Source organism: Microchirus variegatus, assembly GCF_963457635.1.
Source record: "Microchirus variegatus genome assembly, chromosome: 19".
Classification (NCBI taxonomy): Eukaryota; Metazoa; Chordata; class Actinopteri; order Pleuronectiformes; family Soleidae; genus Microchirus; species Microchirus variegatus.
The window spans coordinates 5,161,139-5,188,087 of record NC_139820.1 but is presented as its reverse complement, the minus strand read 5'-3'; the positions used below and the strand labels follow the sequence as shown (position 1 = coordinate 5,188,087).

The 26,949-nt window shown below is 44.0% G+C and overlaps 2 protein-coding genes across 2 annotated transcripts; both read right to left on the bottom strand.

Moving 5' to 3' along the window:
• Window positions 1-680: 680 nt before the first annotated feature.
• Window positions 681-8,364, bottom strand: LOC310940635 (high affinity choline transporter 1-like; the record flags this gene model as incomplete). Its single annotated transcript, XM_083905624.1, has 8 exons — window positions 681-1,241; window positions 1,374-1,591; window positions 1,925-2,078; window positions 3,975-4,118; window positions 4,248-4,396; window positions 7,471-7,626; window positions 7,910-8,023; window positions 8,181-8,364. 8 exons carry the CDS (start codon window positions 8,362-8,364, stop codon window positions 681-683), a joined length of 1,680 nt encoding a protein of 559 aa, XP_083761750.1.
• Window positions 8,365-10,548: 2,184 nt separating this feature from the next.
• LOC310940634 (uncharacterized protein) lies at window positions 10,549-26,929 on the bottom strand (the record flags this gene model as incomplete). Its single annotated transcript, XM_083905623.1, has 16 exons — window positions 10,549-11,109; window positions 11,244-11,461; window positions 11,795-11,948; window positions 13,846-13,989; window positions 14,119-14,267; window positions 17,338-17,493; window positions 17,777-17,890; window positions 18,048-18,251; window positions 20,469-20,976; window positions 21,111-21,328; window positions 21,663-21,816; window positions 23,639-23,782; window positions 23,912-24,060; window positions 26,031-26,186; window positions 26,475-26,588; window positions 26,746-26,929. The coding sequence occupies 16 exons, from the start codon at window positions 26,927-26,929 to the stop codon at window positions 10,549-10,551; spliced, it is 3,327 nt and encodes a 1,108-aa protein (XP_083761749.1).
• Window positions 26,930-26,949: the final 20 nt, after the last annotated feature.

Here is a 26,949-nt window from a genome sequence, read left to right as displayed (position 1 = left end):
TGAAAGGTGATGATGATGATGATGGGTTGGTGATATGTGCCGCTGAGCCACAGGGGGCACTGCTGAGTAACCCTCAAAACGTTAGGCTGACTGAAATTGAATATCTTTTTGCACTTGTTTATTTGTTGAGTTGACCAAGGATGGACTTTTCTGGAGTCATGAGTTAAGTTGAAAAGCTTTATTGGAAGCAGCTCAGACCTGAGGAGAACTGAGACGATGCCGAACACAACCAAGTATGTGAACATGTTAGACAGTCTGCCTGTGAGTCCCAGAGTTGGGGAGGACTGCGCAGTTGCGTTGTCAGTCGTCTGCCCCAGTTAGTCCAGTTAGGCTCAGTGAAAATATTAAGGGACAAATTCTGTAGACAACAGACTGTTGCTAGCGCACAGAGGCCTCTGTGATTAGATAGTTGCAGATGGCACCGTCCTGAGTTGTTTAGGCTTACTTACTTTTTGAAACACTACGAGAATGAAACAAAGAATATTATACAGCTACTAGACAATGCAGGAGCACATAATATGTATACAAAAGGATTTTGTATGGATTTTAGGTAATATAAACCCATAAATACTACACAGTGTCCCTTTAAGTGTCAAGAACTGTAAACAAAATATATATTTATTAATATTAAACTAAAAGTTCAGCAATGGCAGCAGCTTATGAAAGGGAAAGATAAATGGTTATCCAATCGACAACATGGGCTCTAAGGGAAGTCCATCTCTGTCATCATCACATTCAGCATCACTTCCAGCTCCATCGTTGAGGTTCTGAGTGACAGCATCTCCTGGTGGTACAGCATTGTTACACTTTACTTTGAAAATGTCCCATCTTTCAGGCAGCAGGCCCTTGTTGAACAGGACCAAAGCCAGTGCAGAAACAGCTAGGATGGTTATCTGAGTACAAAGCATGGAAAATGTTCTGACCGCAAATGTTTGGACGTAGATGCCGTCCTTCAGTGTGCAACCGGGAAGGCAAATAACTACAGGAAGACCTACAGCGTTCTCTCCTAACAGAATCCTCACAATCAGCCCTACAATGTAACCCACCACAGCACCGTACCCATTTGTCACTTTGAAGAAGAGCACAGAAACCAGTTGGGGTAATATAAGGGTGTAGGCAATGTCTGCTCCAAGAATCCAGAGGAGGAGGACGCTTTTAGTGAAGAACGTTATGGATGTTCCAAGGACACCCACAACCACGACTGAGATCTGAATCACCCACTGCATTTCACGATCTGAAGCCTGGGGACACAGAAAATGAGATGTCATTATATTCATTCATGTACTTTGAAACTCTGCTTGTTCATGTTGCCTTTGCAAATGAACAGCAATCAACCCAAGAACACATTTCTGTCAGTGTCCTGCAGTCCTCACCTGTTTGCGCAGAATGTTCTTGTAGATGTTTGATGAGAAAACAGAAGTTGCAGATAACAGGCCTGAGTCTGCAGAGGACATGACGGCTGCAGCGATGGCTCCAATTCCAATGATTGAAACAAAAGATGGAGTGAGGTACTGCAGAGTCAGAGGAAGGACCATCGACTGCTCACCACGTTCATAAGGAGACGGAGAGCCATACATCGTCAGGTTCCAGTCTGGACAAGAGATATGAAGGTTCAACAAACTTTTTTCCAACAAAAACACTGACTTTCCTGTTATTTCAAAGGTTTTGCTGTGGACTATATAACTATATATATTTAAAACTTAAAAATGGCATTGCCTCCTGTTTTGTAAAGGATGAAAGTAGCAGTTAGCCCCCAGGGTTGCAGGAAGAAGTTTATGGGAAAATTAGCTTCTACTCTTAACATTTTCCTGAGGAGTTAATGTCTCAATGTCTAGTTTTAGCTCCTCTGAAATCAGTTTTGTAAATGATGCTCCCATTAAAGGAAAATAGACCAGATCTGTCGTCTCTCGAATGTAATTCCCACCTGTGGAGGCCGCGACAGCCCCGATCAAGACTGAAGGAATTCCCAGTATGGAGATCATAAAGGCAGCAGCAAAGCAGGTTATCTGGGCTGTCTGTGATGAGGTGGCAGACAGCGTCCTCTGGTGGAAGCACTGATATGCAAGACTGCCAAGAGCCTGGAGAAAGAGAAGACGAGGAGAGTATGTGGCAAGTTTTTTATACACATACCAAATCAAGTGAATGGTGTAGGAATTACAACACTTTCTATATGTGCCTCCCACTTTTTAGGGGAGCAAAAGTAATGGGACAAACTAAACAATCATAGATCAAACTTTACAAATCCTTTGCAGTCAATTACAGCCTGATGCCTGGAAGGCATAGACATCACCAGACACTGGGTTTCATCCCTGGTGATGATCTGCCAGGTCTCTAGTGCAACGGTCTTCAGTTCCTGCTTGTTCTTGGGGCATTTTCCCTTCAGTTTGGTTCTTCAGCAAGTGAAATGATATCCAATCAGATTCAGGTCAGGTAATTGACTGATAACATTCCACTTATTTGCCTTAAAAAACTCTTTGGTTGCTTTTGCTGTATGCTTTGGGTCATTGTCCATCTGCACTGTGAAGCGCCGTCCAATGAGTTCTGAAGCATTTGGCTGAATATGAGCAGATGATATTATTCGAAACACTTCAGAATTCATCCTGCTTTTGTCAGCAGTTACAACATCAATAAATACAAGGGAACCAGTTCCATTGGCAGCCATACATGCCCACACCATGACACTAACACCACCATGCTTCACTGATGAGGTGGTATGTTTTGGATCATGAGCAGTTCCTTTCCTTCTCCACACTCTTCTTCCCATCACTGTGGTACAAGTTGATCTTGGTCTCATCTGTCCATAGGATGTTCTTCTTGTAATGACTTTTTTTACGTGTTGTTTCTACTCTTGTCTTCCTGTTTTTGAGGCTCACCAATGGTTTACATCTTGTGGTGAACCCTCTGTATTCACTCTGGTGAAGTCTTCTTTTGATTATTGACTTTGAAACACATACAACTACCTCCTGGAGAGTGTTTTTGATCTGGCCAACTGTTGTGAAGGGGTTTTTCACCAGGGAAAGAATTCTTCTGTCGTGGTTGGTCTTCCATGTATTTTGGTGTTGCTGAGCTCACCGGTGCATTCCTTCTTTTTAAGAATGTTCCAAACAGTTGATTTGACCACACCTAATGTTTTTGCTATTTCTCTGATGGGTTTGATTTGATCTTTCAGCCTTTATGATGGCTTGCTTCACTGACAGTGACGGCTCCTTCCATCTCATATTGAGAGTTAACAGCAACAGTTTCCAAATGCTAATGTCACTCCTGGAATCAACCCTGGGAGAATAGCCCACACCTGTCCATGAAATAGCTTTTCAGTCAATTGTCCCATTACATTTGGTCCCCTAAAATGTGGGAGGCACATATAGAAAGTCTTCCTACACCGTTCACGTGATTTGGATGTAAACGCCCTCAAATTACCCGTGAGGGGGTAGAGTATCCCAATACTTTAGGGAACAAGAGGAAGTGCCCATCCTCCCCTAAAAATGCCCCTTGCCACAAAGTCAGCTCTCGACCAGCTGAAGATGCCTTGCACACTTAGCCAGCTGCAATTTTCTGGAACAATATGGCGGCTACCGGTGCAGACGACTACATGCACACAGAATATATTCGCAAATACGCCTGAAATCCGTGAAATCACACGTCGATGATGCGCATACGTAGAGAACACTATCGCCACGTTCATTTGCATACTAGTGGTGTCCCATTTCTTAGGGGAAAATCTTCCTTGCATTTCCCTCATTCAGGGTACTTTACTGTGGAGGGAACTTATAGCAAGGGTTCTCAGTGAGAGAATTGGGACTGGGCCTTATTCTTCAATATTGAATCCATGGCACTGAGGTTTGGGGTAACGCGTAGTCTGACCCCGGCCACACCAACCTCCTTTGAGTTTAGCTGAACTCGTCAAAATACATAGAAAGTTCATGCCCTATATGTGAAAGTGGTTTGAAACTGATGATGATGAATATTCATCTTACCATCAATAAGAAGTCATCAATCCACTTCCAGACCATGTCTATCTCCAGAGTGCCAACCCAGGGTTCATGAAGTGTGTTGTTGAAAGCTGTCTCTGCGATGTTTAAAGATGTGTCGTTGAGTAGAAGGAAGGGGACGCACAACCACTGTTAACACAAGTAGAGATCATCTTGATTATAGTGATTTTAGTTCACAATAATTTACAGAAAGTATGGGAAACACCACTGTAGATAATAAATACTATGTCTTGAACACATGTTCTACTGTAGACTCACCAAACTGACAAAAATGAGACTAAGCTGGAGGATGTCAGTGAAGGCCACAGAGTAAAGGCCTCCTAACAATGTGTAGATAATGGCCACAGCTGCGGAGATGCACACAGAATAAGCAAAGGGCAAGTCCAGGATCACACTCATGGTTAATCCTGTTGGGAGAATCACAAACAGACAAATACAGTTTAAAAGCTTTCATGGCCACAAGGGGGCACCATTTGTTAGGTTCCTCATTCTGAACTGACAGCAACTTTTTGCCACATTTAACTCGAGATGTCTGGTTGTTCCAGACATCGACGCAATTCCAAACAACACATACACACAGTCACACACGAACACACACACATACAGCTGTTTCATGTAATTGTTAATAATTATTATGTTTGTGGTTGCAATTGATGTCTGTGGTTTGTATTAAAGGGCCCATATTGTGCAAAATCAACTTTTTAATCATTTTAGTATTGATATTTGGGACTCAGGGGGCCATACCAGTCCCCAAAATTTTAAAAAACAAGACTCAGTCATGTTTTCCAGACCTGGAAGATCTCTTCTCTCAAACTGACGACATACTCATCTTTTGAAGCCATGGCTCTTCAACTGAATGGTCCAACTCCCACTATTTTAGTCACTGTCTATCGTCCACCTAAGCCAAATAAGGATTTTATTGATGATTTCTCTGCTCTTTTCACCCACCTTACCTCACTCTGTCCCAATATAATTCTGCTTGGTGATTTTAAATCAAAAATATGAATTTAGCTGATCTCACCACAGGCATTAACAGCCTCCCCAGCTTCAGTTCTTCATCTACTCTTGATCAACTGGTTACCCACTATAATCATGGCCTCCATTCCCTGCTGAATTCACTTGCTCCTGTTAAAACTAGGACTGTGTCATTTACCAACACTGCTCCCTGGTTCACACCGCATCTACGACAACTTAAAGCCAAGGGACGGCAACTAGAGAGGCTCTTCAAGAAAACCGGACTCTCCGTTCAGAAAGAAATGTATCACATCCACATCCTTCTCTACAAAGACACAATATCCTCAGTCAAATCTCAATACTATGCAGGTTTAATCAGTGCTGGTTATGGGAATACTCGAGCCCTGTTCTCAGTCCTCAACAACACACTACGCCCTCCGACCTCACTTCCTGCACAGTTCTACTCCTCAGATCACTGCAACTCCCTAATGTTATTCTTCAATGAAAAAATACACAGGATCCACCAGCAACTGACCCCTCAAATCCCCTGCATTCCTTCTCCTCCGGAAGCTAGAGAATCCCAAGCATTCTCTAGCTTCCAACTGCCCTCTGCTGCTGACATTTCGGATCTCATCCTGAAATCTAAAACATCTACCTGTCAACTTGACCCCCTCCCTACCTCCTTAGTCACTTCCTGTCTACCCTCCTTGTTACCTCTGATAACTGCTATCATTCACTCCTCCCTCACCTCTGGTTCTGTACCGGCCACTCTTAAATCTGCTGCTGTTACACCTATACTTAAGAAACCCGGTTTAGACCCCAGTGACTTTAATAACCTGCGACCAATCTCCAACCTACCATTTGTCTCCAAGATTCTGGAGAAAGCAGTGGCTTCACAGATACATGCTTATCTCCATAGCAATAACCTTTATGAACAGTTCCAGTCTGGATTCCACCCACGTCACAGCACAGAAACAGCCCTCCTTAAAATTACTAATGACCTACTGTTGGCAGCTGACTCTGGCCTATTATCCATCCTTATCCTCCTTGATCTGAGTGCGGCCTTTGACACAATCTCCCATACCACCCTCCTCGACAGACTAGCATCTATTGGCATCTCCAACACGCCCCTGGAGTGGTTTAAATCTTATCTCTCTGGCCGCACCCAGTTTATCCAGTTGAAAACCTTCACATCCCAACCGTCTCCCCTCTCCTCTGGTGTTCCCCAAGGCTCTGTACTTGGCCCCATCCTGTTCACTATCTATCTCCTCCCCCTTGGTCAGATCTTCCGCAAATTCAATATCCACTTCCACTGTTATGCGGATGACACCCAGCTCTACCTTTCTTCCAAACCCACCTCCACCTTCCCGCCCTCCTCCCTCTGTAACTGTCTGCAAGAAATCAAAACCTGGTTCTCTTCCATCCATCCATCCATCCATTTTCCACCGCTTATCCGGGGCCGGGTCGCGGGGGCAGCAGTCTGAGAAGGGACACCCAGACCTCCCTCTCGCAGGACACTTCCTCCAGCTCTTCCGGGGGGACCCCAAGGCGTTCCCAGGCCAGCCGAGTGACGTAGGTTCTCTTCCAATTTCCTGAAACTCAACAGTGATAAAACCGAGGTTCTCCTCATAGGTTCCAAATCCACTCTCGCCAACACTCAAAGTTTCACCATCCCCATCGATAACTCCTTTGTTTCCCCCTCCCTACAGGTTAAGAGTCTGGGTGTTGTCCTTGACGGCACTCTCTCATTCCAGACCCACATCAATAACACCACTCGGTCTGCCTATTACCACCTACGCAGCAACCGTCTCCGCCCATCCCTTACTCCCAACTCTACTGCTAACCTGGTCCACTCCCTGGTCACATCCCGCCTGGACTATTGTAACTCCCTTCTTATTGGTCTTCCCCACAAGTCCATTTATAAACTCCAATTGGTTCAGAACTCTGCTGCCCGGATCATCACCAGGATCCCTTCTATCAATCACATTACTCCTGTCCTGCAACAGCTTCACTGGCTTCCGGTTAAATTCCGCATCGATTTCAAAATTCTGCTTCTCACCTTCAAGGCCATCCACAACCTCTCTCCCCCATACCTCTCTGACCTCCTTCACATCAACACCCCTTCCCGGACACTAAGATCTGGCTCATCTATCAGCCTCATTGTGCCTCCTGCCCGTCTGACCACCATGGGGGCCAGAGCCTTCAGCCGATCTACCCCCAGCCTCTGAAACTCCCTCCCCCCTGGCATCAGGAACATTGTTTCATTTGCCATCTTCAAATCCCACCTGAAAACCCACCTTTTTAAACAGGCCTACTCCCTCTGACTCTCTAACTCACTACCCGTTGCTCTTACCTTTTGTTATTTTTATTTTGTTGTTGTACGGCGACCTTGAGTGTCTTGAAAGGCGCCTTAAATATAATGCATTATTATTATTATTATAATAATATGGGCTCTTTAATATCAAAGTGGTTACTGTCATAGTATATTATAACCAGTGTTTTTAATTTGTCATGTAGGTGTGTTTACCTAAGCCAAGAAGAGTGCACGCCACCCACAGCACATCTATGATCAGAGAAGGCAGCACCAGAGAAGCGCTCAGTACGTTGCCGTACTTTATCTGGAATGGGTCCATCATGGTGACGTACTTCTTGTCCCTCATTGGCTTGGCAAAGAAGAGACCACCTTGTGCAGTGGGTGAGATATTCAATATAATTACTGTATATATTATTTACTCAATCAATAACATGCTGTGCAAATGCTATGAGGGTAGTTTTGAAACAAAAACACTAACAAAGGTGCGGTGTGGAATTAAGCCAATGGGTACCAGCAGAGGTCAGTTGACTTGGAGGCACATATCTCAAAGTCCATTGTCCTCGCTCTTAAAGGTTATTAAAGCAGCTGGTAAATTATGTGTCTGATATGATCAAAATAACTGGTTTTAGAATTTCTAGATCATCAGTCTTACCCAGTATGAAGGATATAGCTTGTTGTACAGGCATTAGAGCCCAGATCAAGCCCATCTTAGGAGTGTAAACTGCCTCAGTCACACCGAGGGTAAAACCACCTCCCACCCATGTAGCTGCAGAAAAATCACACAACACGGCAAGAAACACAACAAATCAAAATCACATTGGTTGAGAGAATATACTGTCTTTTTATGACATCATTAAAAATAAGCTTTTATGATTACAATACCTGATCACGATCAAGTTTTTCAAACCCACTGATCTACGTACCAGTCATGGTGAAAATCCCAACCACCAAGTTAATATTTCTGTCTCCAAGCAGGATCACTTCAGTCCTGTTTCCTCTGCTGGTCTTCTCAGCCTTCTTGGCCTTTCGGGCAGCTAAAATCCCCGTGACCAGGACTAAGACGTAAAACACAGCAACTGTAACCACACCAGCGATGTTCAGAGCCATGGTGTTCTGCCTCTGTGGAGTTCATGTGCTGAAATGCAACCAGACTGAGCAGTTTTATTGATATTAGGCAGAAAAAAATAATAATTTATGAAATAATAATGACATTAGTGAAAAAAAACAAATGAGGAGGTGAGAAGTAACTCAGCAGGAATGCTTCCTTCCTATACCTATAGTCCCCATTGCTCATTGTTAAGTGACAATTTACGATTTTACGATTTACCCCAGGCACGAAGTCAAGTATGCGGATCATCCACTGGCGCAACCAATGCTACTGGAGAAGAAAATAATCTAATAATCTAGCAATGATTATTGGCGCTTTTCCGTGATACAGTTCTACTTCAAAGATCCTTAAACATCACACCCAAAAAACAAGTTAAGCAGGATCTTGGCGCCTTGCTCAAGAGCACCTGAGCCCTGGGGTCATGATAGAGAGACACAGACAACAAGTGGTTGCGTTTTACTTACCTGTTGACAGGTATTTCAAAGGAGAGGACACACGCCGTTCACAGCAACTGCAACCACACCAGCGATGTTCAGAGCCATGGTGTTCTGCCTCTGTGGAGCTCGTGTGCTGAAATGCAACCAGACTGAGCAGTTTTATTGACATTAGGCAGAAACAAATGTACCAACCACACAACTAGAACATTTTTTGTGACATTTGCCAGAGGTGAGAAATAACTAAGTAGGAATGCTTCCCTCCAATGCCATTGTATTTTATAGTCCCCATTGCTCTTTGTTAAGTGACACAACTTACCCCAGGCTTGAGGACAAATATGTGGATCATCTACTGGAGCAAGGGGCCCAGGTCCTGCTCAACTTGCTTTTGGACGTGATGTTTGAGGATCTTTGAAATTTCAGAAAATAAGAGCTAAGTTCCTCATCCAATCTGTGTATGACGTCCTCCCAAGCCCGTGGAGTGCAAGCTGTGCCAGAGGAGGGGCACCATGGGGCACATTCTGAGTTGTTGCCCAAAGGCTCTAGGGTAGGGGCGGCATCGCTGGCGCCACAACCGAGTTTTAAAATCCTTGGCGGTTTCCATTTGCACAGCGATACAAAGCAGCAAGTCCCAGGTCGCTCCGAAGCAGTCGATCACCTTCATCAGAGCAGGGCAGAAGGCCGACCTTGAGTGTCTTGAAAGGCGCCTTCAAATATAATGCATTATTGTTATTATTATTATTATTATTATTATTATTATTATTATTATTATTATTAATAATAAACCACCAGCCCAACTCCACAGGAGGGCTCTTCACCACAGCTCCCAACTGGCAGCTCCAAGTTGACCTGGGAAGGCAACTCAAGTTCCTGGACAATATTGCTACCACTTCACTCCACCCAGACATGGTGTCAACATTGGAGTCAACTAAGCAAGTGGTGCTCATGGAACTGACAGTCCTCTGGGACGACCGGATTGATGTAGCTAATGAGCGTAAGAGAGCCAAATACTCGGAGCTCACCACAGAGTGCCGGATCAATGGCTGGAGAGCCCGCTGTGAACCAGTCAACATTGAAATATTAAAGTGCAAGTAAATAGACAAAAAAAGTGCAGCAGTTACAAGTGTAAAAGAACAACTATCAACAGTTAGATACTTTAAGGGTGAAGTAAGTAGTTTATAGTGACATCTAGAGGAGAGGCTGAAATTTACAACAAGGAACTGCTCCTCTGCTCACCCCCTCCCTTCCCTGAGCGCTACGGTATCCTCAGCCTGTCAAATGTCGTCCTCGTCGTCTTTCTCCGTGTCAGCAGATGAGGTTTGTGAGGCGAGGGAGAGGGCGAGCTACCGCGGTCATAGCAGATGAACAGGAGAGAGTGGAGGCGGGACTTCCACTACAAGTAAAGTTATGCTTGATTTGTTCTCTCGCGTTTGTCTATACAGGCTCCAGTAGAAACATAGCGTCGTGGCAATGCAGTAGCGGTCCGCAACCATGTTATTTCACACCATTTTATTGTACTTTTTGAAACACTACGAGAATGAAACAAAGAATATTATACAGCTACTAGACAATGCAGGAGCACATAATATGTATAGAAAAGGATTTTGTATGGATTTTAGGTAATATAAACCCATAAATACTACACAGTGTCTCTTTAAGTGTCAAGAACTGTAAACAAAATATATATTTATTAATATCAAACTAAAAGTTCAGCAATGCCAGCAGCTTATGAAAGGGAAAGATAAATGGTTATCCAATCGACAACATGGGCTCTAAGGGAAGTCCATCTCTGTCATCATCACATTCAGCATCACTTCCAGCTCCATCTTTGAGGTTCTGAGTGACAGCATCTCCTGGTGGTACAGCATTGTTACACTTTACTTTGAAAATGTCCCATCTTTCAGGCAGCAGGCCCTTGTTGAACAGGACCAAAGCCAGTGCAGAAACAGCTAGGATGGTTATCTGAGTACAAAGCATGGAGAATGTTCTGACCGCAAATGTTTGGACGTAGATGCCGTCCTTCAGTGTGCAACCGGGAAGGCAAATAACTACAGGAAGACCTACAGCGTTCTCTCCTAACAGAATCCTCACAATCAGCCCTACAATGTAACCCACCACAGCACCGTACCCATTTGTCACTTTGAAGAAGAGTACAGAAACCAGTTGGGGGAATATAATGGTGTAGGCAATGTCTACTCCAAGAATATAGAGGAGGAGGACGCTTTTAGTGAAGAACGTTATGGATGTTCCAAGGACACCCACAACCACGACTGAGATCTGAATCACCCACTGCATTTCACGATCTGAAGCCTGGGGACACAGAAAATGAGATGTGTCATTATATTCATTCATGTACTTTGAAACTCTGCTTGTTCATGTTGCCTTTGCAAATGAACAGCAATCAACCCAAGAACACATTTCTGTCAGTGTCCTGCAGTCCTCACCTGTTTGCGCAGAATGTTTTTGTAGATGTTTGATGAGAAAACAGAAGTTGCAGATAACAGGCCTGAGTCTGCAGAGGACATGACGGCTGCAGCGATGGCTCCAATTCCAATGATTGAAACAAAAGATGGAGTGAGGTACTGCAGAGTCAGAGGAAGGACCATCGACTGCTCACCACGTTCATAAGGAGACGGAGAGCCATACATCGTCAGGTTCCAGTCTGGACAAGAGATATGAAGGTTCAACAAACTTTTTTCCAACAAAAACACTGACTTTCCTGTTATTTCAAAGGTTTTGCTGTGGACTATATAACTATATATATTTAAAACTTAAAAATGGCATTGCCTCCTGTTTTGTAAAGGATGAAAGTAGCAGTTAGCCCCCAGGGTTGCAGGAAGAAGTTTATGGGAAAATGAGCTTCTACTCTTAACATTTTCCTGAGGAGTTAATGTCTCAATGTCTAGTTTTAGCTCCTCTGAAATCAGTTTTGTAAATGATGCTCCCATTAAAGGAAAATAGACCAGATCTGTCGTCTCTCGAATGTAATTCCCACCTGTGGAGGCCGCGACAGCCCCGATCAAGACTGAAGGAATTCCCAGTATGGAGATCACAAAGGCAGCAGCAAAGCAGGTTATCTGGGCTGTCTGTGATGAGGTGGCAGACAGCGTCCTCTGGTGGAAGCACTGATATGCAAGACTGCCAAGAGCCTGGAGAAAGAGAAGACGAGGAGAGTATGTGGCAAGTTTTTTATACACATACCAAATCAAGTGAATGGTGTAGGAATTACAACACTTTCTATATGTGCCTCCCACTTTTTAGGGGAGCAAAAGTAATGGGACAAACTAAACAATCATAGATCAAACTTTACAAATCCTTTGCAGTCAATTACAGCCTGATGCCTGGAAGGCATAGACATCACCAGACGCTGGGTTTCATCCCTGGTGATGATCTGCCAGGTCTCTAGTGCAACGGTCTTCAGTTCCTGCTTGTTCTTGGGGCATTTTCCCTTCAGTTTGGTTCTTCAGCAAGTGAAATGATATCCAATCAGATTCAGGTCAGGTAATTGACTGATAACATTCCACTTATTTGCCTTAAAAAACTCTTTGGTTGCTTTTGCTGTATGCTTTGGGTCATTGTCCATCTGCACTGTGAAGCGCCGTCCAATGAGTTCTGAAGCATTTGGCTGAATATGAGCAGATGATATTATTCGAAACACTTCAGAATTCATCCTGCTTTTGTCAGCAGTTACAACATCAATAAATACAAGGGAACCAGTTCTATTGGCAGCCATACATGCCCACACCATGACACTAACACCACCATGCTTCACTGATGAGGTGGTATGTTTTGGATCATGAGCAGTTCCTTTCCTTCTCCACACTCTTCTTCCCATCACTGTGGTACAAGTTGATCTTGGTCTCATCTGTCCATAGGATGTTCTTCTTGTAATGACTTTTTTTACGTGTTGTTTCTACTCTTGTCTTCCTGTTTTTGAGGCTCACCAATGGTTTACATCTTGTGGTGAACCCTCTGTATTCACTCTGGTGAAGTCTTCTTTTGATTATTGACTTTGAAACACATACAACTACCTCCTGGAGAGTGTTTTTGATCTGGCCAATTGTTGTGAAGTGGTTTTTCACCAGGGAAAGAATTCTTCTGTCGTGGTTGGTCTTCCATGTATTTTGGTGTTGCCGAGCTCACCGGTGCATTCCTTCTTTTTAAGAATGTTCCAAACAGTTGATTTGACCACACCTAATGTTTTTGCTATTTCTCTGATGGGTTTGATTTGATCTTTCAGCCTTTATGATGGCTTGCTTCACTGACAGTGACGGCTCCTTCCATCTCATATTGAGAGTTAACAGCAACAGTTTCCAAATGCTAATGTCACTCCTGGAATCAACCCTGGGAGAATAGCCCACACCTGTCCATGAAATAGCTTTTCAGTCAATTGTCCCATTACATTTGGTCCCCTAAAATGTGGGAGGCACATATAGAAAGTCTTCCTACACCGTTCACGTGATTTGGATGTAAACGCCCTCAAATTACCCGTGAGGGGGTAGAGTATCCCAATACTTTAGGGAACAAGAGGAAGTGCCCATCCTCCCCTGAAAATGCCCCTTGCCACAAAGTCAGCTCTCGACCAGCTGAAGATGCCTTGCACACTTAGCCAGCTGCAATTTTCTGGAACAATATGGCGGCTACCGGTGCAGACGACTACATGCACACAGAATATATTCGCAAATACGCCTGAAATCCGTGAAATCACACGTCGATGATGCGCATACGTAGAGAACACTATCGCCACGTTCATTTGCATACTAGTGGTGTCCCATTTCTTAGGGGAAAATCTTCCCTTGCATTTCCCTCATTCAGGGTACTTTACTGTGGAGGGAACTTATAGCAAGGGTTCTCAGTGAGAGAATTGGGACTGGGCCTTATTCTTCAATATTGAATCCATGGCACTGAGGTTTGGGGTAACGCGTAGTCTGACCCCGGCCACACCAACCTCCTTTGAGTTTAGCTGAACTCGTCAAAATACATAGAAAGTTCATGCCCTATATGTGAAAGTGGTTTGAAACTGATGATGATGAATATTCATCTTACCATCAATAAGAAGTCATCAATCCACTTCCAGACCATGTCTATCTCCAGAGTGCCAACCCAGGGTTCATGAAGTGTGTTGTTGAAAGCTGTCTCTGCGATGTTTAAAGATGTGTCGTTGAGTAGAAGGAAGGGGACGCACAACCACTGTTAACACAAGTAGAGATCATCTTGATTATAGTGATTTTAGTTCACAATAATTTACAGAAAGTATGGGAAACACCACTGTAGATAATTAATACTATGTCTTGAACACATGTTCTACTGTAGACTCACCAAACTGACAAAAATGAGACTAAGCTGGATGATGTCAGTGAAGGCCACAGAGTAAAGGCCTCCTAACAATGTGTAGATAATGGCCACAGCTGCTGAGATGCACACAGAATAAGCAAAGGGCAAGTCCAGGATCACACTCATGGTTAATCCTGTTGGGAGAATCACAAACAGACAAATACAGTTTAAAAGCTTTCATGGCCACAAGGGGGCACCATTTGTTAGGTTCCTCATTCTGAACTGACAGCAACTTTTTGCCACATTTAACTCGAGATGTCTGGTTGTTCCAGACATCGACGCAATTCCAAACAACACATACACACAGTCACACATGAACACACACACATACAGCTGTTTCATGTAATTGTTAATAATGATTATGTTTGTGGTTGCAATTGATGTCTGTGGTTTGTATTAAAGGGCCCATATTGTGCAAAATCAACTTTTTAATCATTTTAGTATTGATATTTGGGACTCAGGGGGCCATACCAGTCCCCAAAATTTAAAAAAACAAGACTCAGTCATGTTTTCCAGACCTGGAAGATCTCTTCTCTCAAACTGACGACATACTCATCTTTTGAAGCCATGGCTCTTCAACTGAATGGTCCAACTCCCACTATTTTAGTCACTGTCTATCGTCCACCTAAGCCAAATAAGGATTTTATTGATGATTTCTCTGCTCTTTTCACCCACCTTACCTCACTCTGTCCCAATATAATTCTGCTTGGTGATTTTAAATCAAAAATATGAATTTAGCTGATCTCACCACAGGCATTAACAGCCTCCCCAGCTTCAGTTCTTCATCTACTCTTGATCAACTGGTTACCCACTATAATCATGGCCTCCATTCCCTGCTGAATTCACTTGCTCCTGTTAAAACTAGGACTGTGTCATTTACCAACACTGCTCCCTGGTTCACACCGCATCTACGACAACTTAAAGCCAAGGGACGGCAACTAGAGAGGCTCTTCAAGAAAACCGGACTCTCCGTTCAGAAAGAAATGTATCACATCCACATCCTTCTCTACAAAGACACAATATCCTCAGTCAAATCTCAATACTATGCAGGTTTAATCAGTGCTGGTTATGGGAATACTCGAGCCCTGTTCTCAGTCCTCAACAACACACTACGCCCTCCGACCTCACTTCCTGCACAGTTCTACTCCTCAGATCACTGCAACTCCCTAATGTTATTCTTCAATGAAAAAATACACAGGATCCACCAGCAACTGACCCCTCAAATCCCCTGCATTCCTTCTCCTCCGGAAGCTAGAGAATCCCAAGCATTCTCTAGCTTCCAACTGCCCTCTGCTGCTGACATTTCGGATCTCATCCTGAAATCTAAAACATCTACCTGTCAACTTGACCCCCTCCCTACCTCCTTAGTCACTTCCTGTCTACCCTCCTTGTTACCTCTGATAACTGCTATCATTCACTCCTCCCTCACCTCTGGTTCTGTACCGTCCACTCTAAAATCTGCTGCTGTTACACCTATACTTAAGAAACCCGGTTTAGACCCCAGTGACTTTAATAACCTGCGACCAATCTCCAACCTACCATTTGTCTCCAAGATTCTGGAGAAAGCAGTGGCTTCACAGATACATGCTTATCTCCATAGCAATAACCTTTATGAACAGTTCCAGTCTGGATTCCGCCCACGTCACAGCACAGAAACAGCCCTCCTTAAAATTACTAATGACCTACTGTTGGCAGCTGACTCTGGCCTATTATCCATCCTTATCCTCCTTGATCTGAGTGCGGCCTTTGACACAATCTCCCATACCACCCTCCTCGACAGACTAGCATCTATTGGCATCTCCAACACGCCCCTGGAGTGGTTTAAATCTTATCTCTCTGGCCGCACCCAGTTTATCCAGTTGAAAACCTTCACATCCCAACCGTCTCCCCTCTCCTCTGGTGTTCCCCAAGGCTCTGTACTTGGCCCCATCCTGTTCACTATCTATCTCCTCCCCCTTGGTCAGATCTTCCGCAAATTCAATATCCACTTCCACTGTTATGCGGATGACACCCAGCTCTACCTTTCTTCCAAACCCACCTCCACCTTCCCGCCCTCCTCCCTCTGTAACTGTCTGCAAGAAATCAAAACCTGGTTCTCTTCCATCCATCCATCCATCCATTTTCCACCGCTTATCCGGGGCCGGGTCGCGGGGGCAGCAGTCTGAGAAGGGACACCCAGACCTCCCTCTCGCAGGACACTTCCTCCAGCTCTTCCGGGGGGACCCCAAGGCGTTCCCAGGCCAGCCGAGTGACGTAGGTTCTCTTCCAATTTCCTGAAACTCAACAGTGATAAAACCGAGGTTCTCCTCATAGGTTCCAAATCCACTCTCGCCAACACTCAAAGTTTCACCATCCCCATCGATAACTCCTTTGTTTCCCCCTCCCTACAGGTTAAGAGTCTGGATGTTGTCCTTGACGGCACTCTCTCATTCCAGACCCACATCAATAACACCACTCGGTCTGCCTATTACCACCTACGCAGCAACCGTCTCCGCCCATCCCTTACTCCCAACTCTACTGCTATCCTGGTCCACTCCCTGGTCACATCCCGCCTGGACTATTGTAACTCCCTTCTTATTGGTCTTCCTCACAAGTCCATTTATAAACTCCAATTGGTTCAGAACTCTGCTGCCCGGATCATCACCAAGATCCCTTCTATCAATCACATTACTCCTGTCCTGCAACAGCTTCACTGGCTTCCGGTTAAATTCCGCATCGATTTCAAAATTCTGCTTCTCACCTTCAAGGCCATCCACAACCTCTCTCCCCCATACCTCTCTGACCTCCTTCACACCAACACCCCTTCCCGGACACTAAGATCTGGCTCATCTATCAGCCTCATTGTGCCTCCTGCCCGTCTGACCACCATGGGGGCCAGAGCCTTCAGCCGATCTACCCCCAGCCTCTGAAACTCCCTCCCCCCCGGCATCAGGAACATTATTCATTTGCCATCTTCAAATCCCACCTGAAAACCCACCTTTTTAAACAGGCCTACTCCCTCTGACTCTCTAACTCACTACCCGTTGCTCTTACCTTTTGTTATTTTTATTTTGTTGTTGTACGGCGACCTTGAGTGTCTTGAAAGGCGCCTTAAATATAATGCATTATTATTATTATTATAATATGGGCTCTTTAATATCAAAGTGGTTACTGTCATAGTATATTATAACCAGTGTTTTTAATTTGTCATGTAGGTGTGTTTACCTAAGCCAAGAAAAGTGCACGCCACCCACAGCACATCTGTGATCAGAGAAGGCAGCACCAGAGAAGCGCTCAGTACGTTGCCGTACTTTATCTGGAATGGGTCCATCATGGTGACGTACTTTTTGTCCCTCATTGGCTTGGCAAAGAAGAGACCACCTTGTGCAGTGGGTGAGATATTCAATATAATTACTGTATATATTATTTACTCAATCAATAACATGCTGTGCAAATGCTATGAGGGTAGTTTTGAAACATAAACACTAACTAAGGTGCGGTGTGGAATTAAGCCAATGGGTACCAGCAGAGGTCAGTTGACTTGGAGGCACATATCTCAAAGTCCATTGTCCTTGCTCTTAAAGGTTATTAGAGCAGCTGGTAAATTATGTGTCTGATATGATCAAAATAACTGGTTTTAGAATTTCTAGATCATCAGTCTTACCCAGTATGAAGGATATAGCTTGTTGTACAGGCATTAGAGCCCAGATCAAGCCCATCTTAGGAGTGTAAACTGCCTCAGTCACACCGAGGGTAAAACCACCTCCCACCCATGTAGCTGCAGAAAAATCACACAACACGGCAAGAAACACAACAAATCAAAATCACATTGGTTGAGAGAATATACTGTCTTTTTATGACATCATTAAAAAGAAGCTTTTATGATTACAATACCTGATCACGATCAAGTTTTTCAAACCCACTGATCTACGTACCAGTCATGGTGAAAATCCCAACCACCAAGTTAATATTTCTGTCTCCAAGCAGGATCACTTCAGTCCTGTTTCCTCTGCTGGTCTTCTCAGCCTTCTTGGCCTTTCGGGCAGCTAAAATCCCTGTGACCAGGACTAAGACGTAAAACACAGCAACTGTAACCACACCAGCGATGTTCAGAGCCATGGTGTTCTGCCTCTGTGGAGCTCATGTGCTGAAATGCAACCAGACTGAGCAGTTTTATTGATATTAGGCAGAAAAAAATAATAATTTATGAAATAATAATGACATTAGTGAAAAAAAACAAATGAGGAGGTGAGAAGTAACTCAGTAGGAATGCTTCCTTCCTATACCTATAGTCCCCATTGCTCATTGTTAAGTGACAATTTACGATTTTACGATTTACCCCAGGCACGAAGTCAAGTATGCGGATCATCCACTGGCGCAACCAATGCTACTGGAGAAGAAAATAATCTAATAATCTAGCAATGATTATTGGCGCTTTTCCGTGATACAGTTCTACTTCAAAGATCGTTAAACATCACACCCAAAAAACAAGTTAAGCAGGATCTTGGCGCCTTGCTCAAGAGCACCTGAGCCCTGGGGTCGTGATAGAGAGACACAGACAACAAGTGGTTGCGTTTTACTTACCTGTTGAAAGGTATTTCAAAGGAGAGGACACACGCCGTTCACAGCAACTGCAACCACACCAGCGATGTTCAGAGCCATGGTGTTCTGCCTCTGTGGAGCTCGTGTGCTGAAATGCAACCAGACTGAGCAGTTTTATTGACATTAGGCAGAAACAAATGTACCAACCACACAACTAGAACATTTTTTGTGACATTTGCCAGAGGTGAGAAATAACTAAGTAGGAATGCTTCCCTCCAATGCCATTGTATTTTATAGTCCCCATTGCTCTTTGTTAAGTGACACAACTTACCCCAGGCTTGAGGACAAATATGTGGATCATCTACTGGAGCAAGGGGCCCAGGTCCTGCTCAACTTGCTTTTGGACGTGATGTTTGAGGATCTTTGAAATTTCAGAAAATAAGAGCTAAGTTCCTCATCCAATCTGTGTATGACGTCCTCCCAAGCCCGTGGAGTGCAAGCTGTGCCAGAGGAGGGGCACCATGGGGCACATTCTGAGTTGTTGCCCAAAGGCTCTAGGGTAGGGGCGGCATCGCTGGCGCCACAACCGAGTTTTAAAATCCTTGTCGGTTTCCATTTGCACAGCGATACAAAGCAGCAAGTCCCAGGTCGCTCCGAAGCAGTCGATCACCGTCATCAGAGCAGGGCAGAAGGCCGACCTTGAGTGTCTTGAAAGGCGCCTTCAAATATAATGCATTATTGTTATTATTATTATTATTATTATTATTATTATTATTATTATTATTATTATTATTATTAATAATAAACCACCAGCCCAACTCCACAGGAGGGCTCTTCACCACAGCTCCCAACTGGCAGCTCCAAGTTGACCTGGGAAGGCAACTCAAGTTCCCGGACAACATTGCTACCACTTCACTCCACCCAGACATGGTGTCAACATCGGAGTCAACTAAGCAAGTGGTGCTCATGGAACTGACAGTCCTCTGGGACGACCGGATTGATGTAGCTAATGAGCGCAAGAGAGCCAAATACTCGGAGCTCACCACAGAGTACCGGATCAATGGCTGGAGAGCCCGCTGTGAACCAGTCAACATTGAAATATTAAAGTGCAAGTAAATAGACAAAAAAAAGTGCAGCAGTTACGAGTGTAAAAGAACAACTATCAACAGTTAGATACTTTAAGGGTGAAGTAAGTAGTTTATAGTGACATCTAGAGGAGAGGCTGAAATTTACAACAAGGAACTGCTCCTCTGCTCACCCCCTCCCTTCCCTGAGCGCTACGGTATCCTCAGCCTGTCAAATGTCGTCCTCGTCGTCTTTCTCCATGTCAGCAGATGTGGTTCGTGAGGTGAGGGAGAGGGCGAGCTACCGCGGTCATAGCAGATGAACAGTAGAGAGTGGAGGCGGGACTTCCGCTACAAGTAAAGAGACGCTTGATTTGTTCTCTCGCGTTTGTCTATACAGGCTCCGGTAGAAACATGGCGTCGTGGCAATGCAGTAGCGGCCCGCAACCATGTTATTTTACACATTTTATTGTACTTTTTGAAACACTACGAGAATGAAACAAAGAATATTATACAGCTACTAGACAATGCAGGAGCACATAATATGTATACAAAAGTGGATTTTGGGTTATATAAACCCATAAATACTACACAGTGTCCCTTTAAGTGTCAAGAACTGTAAACAAAATATATATTTATTAATATCAAACTAAAAGTTCAGCAATGCCAGCAGCTTATGAAAGGGAAAGATAAATGGTTATCCAATCGACAACATGGGCTCTAAGGGAAGTCCATCTCTGTCATCATCACATTCAGCATCACTTCCAGCTCCATCTTTGAGGTTCTGAGTGACAGCATCTCCTGGTGGTACAGCATTGTTACACTTTACTTTGAAAATGTCCCATCTTTCAGGCAGCAGGCCCTTGTTGAACAGGACCAAAGCCAGTGCAGAAACAGCTAGGATGGTTATCTGAGTACAAAGCATGGAGAATGTTCTGACCGCAAATGTTTGGACGTAGATGCCGTCCTCCAGTGTGCAACCGGGAAGGCAAATAACTACAGGAAGACCTACAGCGTTCTCTCCTAACAGAATCCTCACAATCAGCCCTACAATGTAACCCACCACAGCACCGTACCCATTTGTCACTTTGAAGAAGAGCACAGAAACCAGTTGGGGGAATATAATGGTGTAGGCAATGTCTACTCCAAGAATATAGAGGAGGAGGACGCTTTTAGTGAAGAACGTTATGGATGTTCCAAGGACACCCACAACCACGACTGAGATCTGAATCACCCACTGCATTTCACGATCTGAAGCCTGGGGACACAGAAAATGAGATGTGTTTTCATATTCATTCATGTACTTTGAAACTCTGCTTGTTCATGTTGCCTTTGCAAATGAACAGCAATCAACCCAAGAACACATTTCTCTCAGTGTCCTGCAGTCCTCACCTGTTTGCGCAGAATGTTTTTGTAGATGTTTGATGAGAAAACAGAAGTTGCCGATAACAGGCCTGAGTCTGCAGAGGACATGACGGCTGCAGCGATGGCTCCAATTCCAATGATTGAAACAAAAGATGGAGTGAGGTACTGCAGAGTCAGAGGAAGGACCATCGACTGCTCACCACGTTCATAAGGAGACGGAGAGCCATACATCGTCAGGTTCCAGTCTGGACAAGAGATATGAAGGTTCAACAAACTTTTTTCCAACAAAAACACTGACTTTCCTGTTATTTTAAAGGTTTTGCTGTGGACTATATAACTATATATATTTAAAACATGAAAATGGACATTGCCTCCTGTTTTGTAAAGGATGAAAGTAGCAGTTAGCCCCCAGGGTTGCAGGAAGAAGTTTATGGGAAAATGAGCTTCTACTCTTAACATTTTCCTGAGGAGTTAATGTCTCAATGTCTAGTTTTAGCTCCACTGAAATCAGTTTTGTAAATGATGCTCCCATTAAAGGAAAATAGACCAGATCTGTCGTCTCTCGAATGTAATTCCCACCTGTGGAGGCCGCGACAGCCCCGATCAAGACTGAAGGAATTCCCAGTATGGAGATCATAAAGGCAGCAGCAAAGCAGGTTATCTGGGCTGTCTGTGATGAGGTGGCAGACAGCGTCCTCTGGTGGAAGCACTGATATGCAAGACTGCCAAGAGCCTGGAGAAAGAGAAGACGAGGAGAGTATGTGGCAAGTTTTTTATACACATACCAAATCAAGTGAATGGTGTAGGAATTACAACACTTTCTATATGTGCCTCCCACTTTTTAGGGGAGCAAAAGTAATGGGACAAACTAAACAATCATAGATCAAACTTTACAAATCCTTTGCAGTCAATTACAGCCTGATGCCTGGAAGGCATAGACATCACCAGACGCTGGGTTTCATCCCTGGTGATGATCTGCCAGGTCTCTAGTGCAACGGTCTTCAGTTCCTGCTTGTTCTTGGGGCATTTTCCCTTCAGTTTGGTTCTTCAGCAAGTGAAATAATGTCCAGTCAGATTCAGGTCAGGTAATTGACTGATAACATTCCACTTATTTGCCTTAAAACACTCTTTGGTTGCTTTTGCTGTATGCTTTGGGTCATTGTCCATCTGCACTGTGAAGCGCCGTCCAATGAGTTCTGAAGCATTTGGCTGAATATGAGCAGATGATATTATTCGAAACACTTCAGAATTCATCCTGCTTTTGTCAGCAGTTACAACATCAATAAATACAAGGGAACCAGTTCCATTGGCAGCCATACATGCCCACGCCATGACACTAACACCACCATGCTTCACTGATGAGGTGGTATGTTTTGGATCATGAGCAGTTCCTTTCCTTCTCCACACTCTTCTTCCCATCACTGTGGTACAAGTTGATCTTGGTCTCATCTGTCCATAGGATGTTCTTCTTGTAATGACTTTTTTTACGTGTTGTTTCTACTCTTGTCTTCCTGTTTTTGAGGCTCACCAATGGTTTACATCTTGTGGTGAACCCTCTGTATTCACTCTGGTGAAGTCTTCTTTTGATTATTGACTTTGAAACACATACAACTACCTCCTGGAGAGTGTTTTTGATCTGGCCAACTGTTGTGAAGGGGGTTTTTCACCAGGGAAAGAATTCTTCTGTCGTGGTTGGTCTTCCATGTATTTTGGTGTTGCTGAGCTCACCGGTGCATTCCTTCTTTTTAAGAATGTTCCAAACAGTTGATTTGACCACACCTAATGTTTTTGCTATTTCTCTGATGGGTTTGATTTGATCTTTCAGCCTTTATGATGGCTTGCTTCACTGACAGTGACGGCTCCTTCCATCTCATATTGAGAGTTAACAGCAACAGTTTCCAAATGCTAATGTCACTCCTGGAATCAACCCTGGGAGAATAGCCCACACCTGTCCATGAAATAGCTTTTCAGTCAATTGTCCCATTACATTTGGTCCCCTAAAATGTGGGAGGCACATATAGAAAGTCTTCCTACACCGTTCACGTGATTTGGATGTAAACACCCTCAAATTACCCGTGAGGGGGTAGAGTATCCCAATACTTTAGGGAACAAGAGGAAGTGCCCATCCTCCCCTAAAAAATGCCCCTTGCCACAAAGTCAGCTCTCGACCAGCTGAAGATGCCTTGCACACTTAGCCAGCTGCAATTTTCTGGAACAATATGGCGGCTACCGGTGCAGACGAAACACTATCGCCACGTTAATTTGCATACTAGTGGTGTCCCATTTCTTAGGGGAAAATCTTCCCTTGCATTTCCCTCATTCAGGGTACTTAACTGTGGAGGGAACTTATAGCAAGTGTTCTCAGTGAGAGAATTGGGACTGGGCCTTATTCTTCAATATTGAATTCATGGCACTGAGGTTTGGGGTAACGCGTAGTCTGACCCCGGCCACACCAACCTCCTTTGAGTTCAGCTGAACTCGTCAAAATACATAGAAAGTTCATGCCCTATATGTGAAAGTGGTTTGAAACTGATGATGATGAATATTCATCTTACCATCAATAAGAAGTCATCAATCCACTTCCAGACCATGTCTATCTCCAGAGTGCCAACCCAGGGTTCATGAAGTGTGTTGTTGAAAGCTGTCTCTGCGATGTTTAAAGATGTGTCGTTGAGTAGAAGGAAGGGGACGCACAACCACTGTTAACACAAGTAGAGATCATCTTGATTATAGTGATTTTAGTTCACAATAATTTACAGAAAGTATGGGAAACACCACTGTAGATAATAAATACTATGTCTTGAACACATGTTCTACTGTAGACTCACCAAACTGACAAAAATGAGACTAAGCTGGAGGATGTCAGTGAAGGCCACAGAGTAAAGGCCTCCTAACAATGTGTAGATAATGGCCACAGCTGCTGAGATGCACACAGAATAAGCAAAGGGCAAGTCCAGGATCACACTCATGGTTAATCCTGTTGGGAGAATCACAAACAGACAAATACAGTTTAAAAGCTTTCATGGCCACAAGGGGGCACCATTTGTTAGGTTCCTCATTCTGAACTGACAGCAACTTTTTGCCACATTTAACTCGAGATGTCTGGTTGTTCCAGACATCGACGCAATTCCAAACAACACATACACACAGTCACACACGAACACACACACATACAGCTGTTTCATGTAATTGTTAATAATTATTATGTTTGTGGTTGCAATTGATGTCTGTGGTTTGTATTAAAGGGCCCATATTGTGCAAAATCAACTTTTTAATCATTTTAGTATTGATATTTGGGACTCAGGGGGCCATACCAGTCCCCAAAATTTTAAAAAACAAGACTCAGTCATGTTTTCCAGACCTGGAAGATCTCTTCTCTCAAACTGATGACATACTCATCTTTTGAAGCCATGGCTCTTCAACTGAATGGTCCAACTCCCACTATTTTAGTCACTGTCTATCGTCCACCTAAGCCAAATAAGGATTTTATTGATGATTTCTCTGCTCTTTTCACCCACCTTACCTCACTCTGTCCCAATATAATTCTGCTTGGTGATTTTAAATCAAAAATATGAATTTAGCTGATCTCACCACAGGCATTAACAGCCTCCCCAGCTTCAGTTCTTCATCTACTCTTGATCAACTGGTTACCCACTATAATCATGGCCTCCATTCCCTGCTGAATTCACTTGCTCCTGTTAAAACTAGGACTGTGTCATTTACCAACACTGCTCCCTGGTTCACACCGCATCTACGACAACTTAAAGCCAAGGGACGGCAACTAGAGAGGCTCTTCAAGAAAACCGGACTCTCCGTTCAGAAAGAAATGTATCACATCCACATCCTTCTCTACAAAGACACAATATCCTCAGTCAAATCTCAATACTATGCAGGTTTAATCAGTGCTGGTTATGGGAATACTCGAGCCCTGTTCTCAGTCCTCAACAACACACTACGCCCTCCGACCTCACTTCCTGCACAGTTCTACTCCTCAGATCACTGCAACTCCCTAATGTTATTCTTCAATGAAAAAATACACAGGATCCACCAGCAACTGACCCCTCAAATCCCCTGCATTCCTTCTCCTCCGGAAGCTAGAGAATCCCAAGCATTCTCTAGCTTCCAACTGCCCTCTGCTGCTGACATTTCGGATCTCATCCTGAAATCTAAAACATCTACCTGTCAACTTGACCCCCTCCCTACCTCCTTAGTCACTTCCTGTCTACCCTCCTTGTTACCTCTGATAACTGCTATCATTCACTCCTCCCTCACCTCTGGTTCTGTACCGGCCACTCTTAAATCTGCTGCTGTTACACCTATACTTAAGAAACCCGGTTTAGACCCCAGTGACTTTAATAACCTGCGACCAATCTCCAACCTACCATTTGTCTCCAAGATTCTGGAGAAAGCAGTGGCTTCACAGATACATGCTTATCTCCATAGCAATAACCTTTATGAACAGTTCCAGTCTGGATTCCACCCACGTCACAGCACAGAAACAGCCCTCCTTAAAATTACTAATGACCTACTGTTGGCAGCTGACTCTGGCCTATTATCCATCCTTATCCTCCTTGATCTGAGTGCGGCCTTTGACACAATCTCCCATACCACCCTCCTCGACAGACTAGCATCTATTGGCATCTCCAACACGCCCCTGGAGTGGTTTAAATCTTATCTCTCTGGCCGCACCCAGTTTATCCAGTTGAAAACCTTCACATCCCAACCGTCTCCCCTCTCCTCTGGTGTTCCCCAAGGCTCTGTACTTGGCCCCATCCTGTTCACTATCTATCTCCTCCCCCTTGGTCAGATCTTCCGCAAATTCAATATCCACTTCCACTGTTATGCGGATGACACCCAGCTCTACCTTTGTTCTCTTTAATATCAAAGTGGTTACTGTCATAGAATATTATAACCAGTGTTTTTAATTTGTCATGTAGGTGTGTTTACCTAAGCCAAGAAGAGTGCACGCCACCCACAGCACATCTATGATCAGAGAAGGCAGCACCAGAGAAGCGCTCAGTACGTTGCCGTACTTTATCTGGAATGGGTCCATCATGGTGACGTACTTTTTGTCCCTCATTGGCTTGGCAAAGAAGAGACCACCTTGTGCAGTGGGTGAGATATTCAATATAATTACTGTATATATTCATTACTCAATCAATAACATGCTGTGCAAATGCTGTGAGGGTAGTTTTGAAACAAAAACACTAACAAAGGTGCGGTGTGGAATTAAGCCAGTGGGTACCAGCAGAGGTCAGTTGACTTGGAGGCACATATCTCAAAGTCCATTGTCCTTGCTCTTAAAGGTTATTAGAGCAGCTGTTGTGGTAAATTATGTGTCTGATATGATCAAAATAACTGGTTTTAGAATTTCTAGATCATCAGTCTTACCCAGTATGAAGGATATAGCTTGTTGTACAGGCATTAGACCCCAGATCAAGCCCATCTTAGGAGTGTAAACTGCCTCAGTCACACCGAGGATAAAACCACCTCCCACCCATGTAGCTGCAGAAAAATCACACAACACGGCAAGAAACACAACAAATCAAAATCACATTGGTTGAGAGAATATAATGTCTTATTATGACACCATTAAAAAGAAGCTTTCATGATTACAATACCTGATCACGATCAAGTTTTTCAAACCCACTGATCTACATACCAGTCATGGTGAAAATCCCAACCACCAAGTTAATATTTCTGTCTCCAAGCAGGATCACTTCAGTCCTGTTTCCTCTGCTGGTTTTCTCAGCCTTCTTGGCCTTTCGGGCAGCTAAAATCCCTGTGACCAGGACTAAGACGTAAAACACAGCAACTGCAACCACACCAGCGATGTTCAGAGCCATGGTGTTCTGCCTCTGTGGAG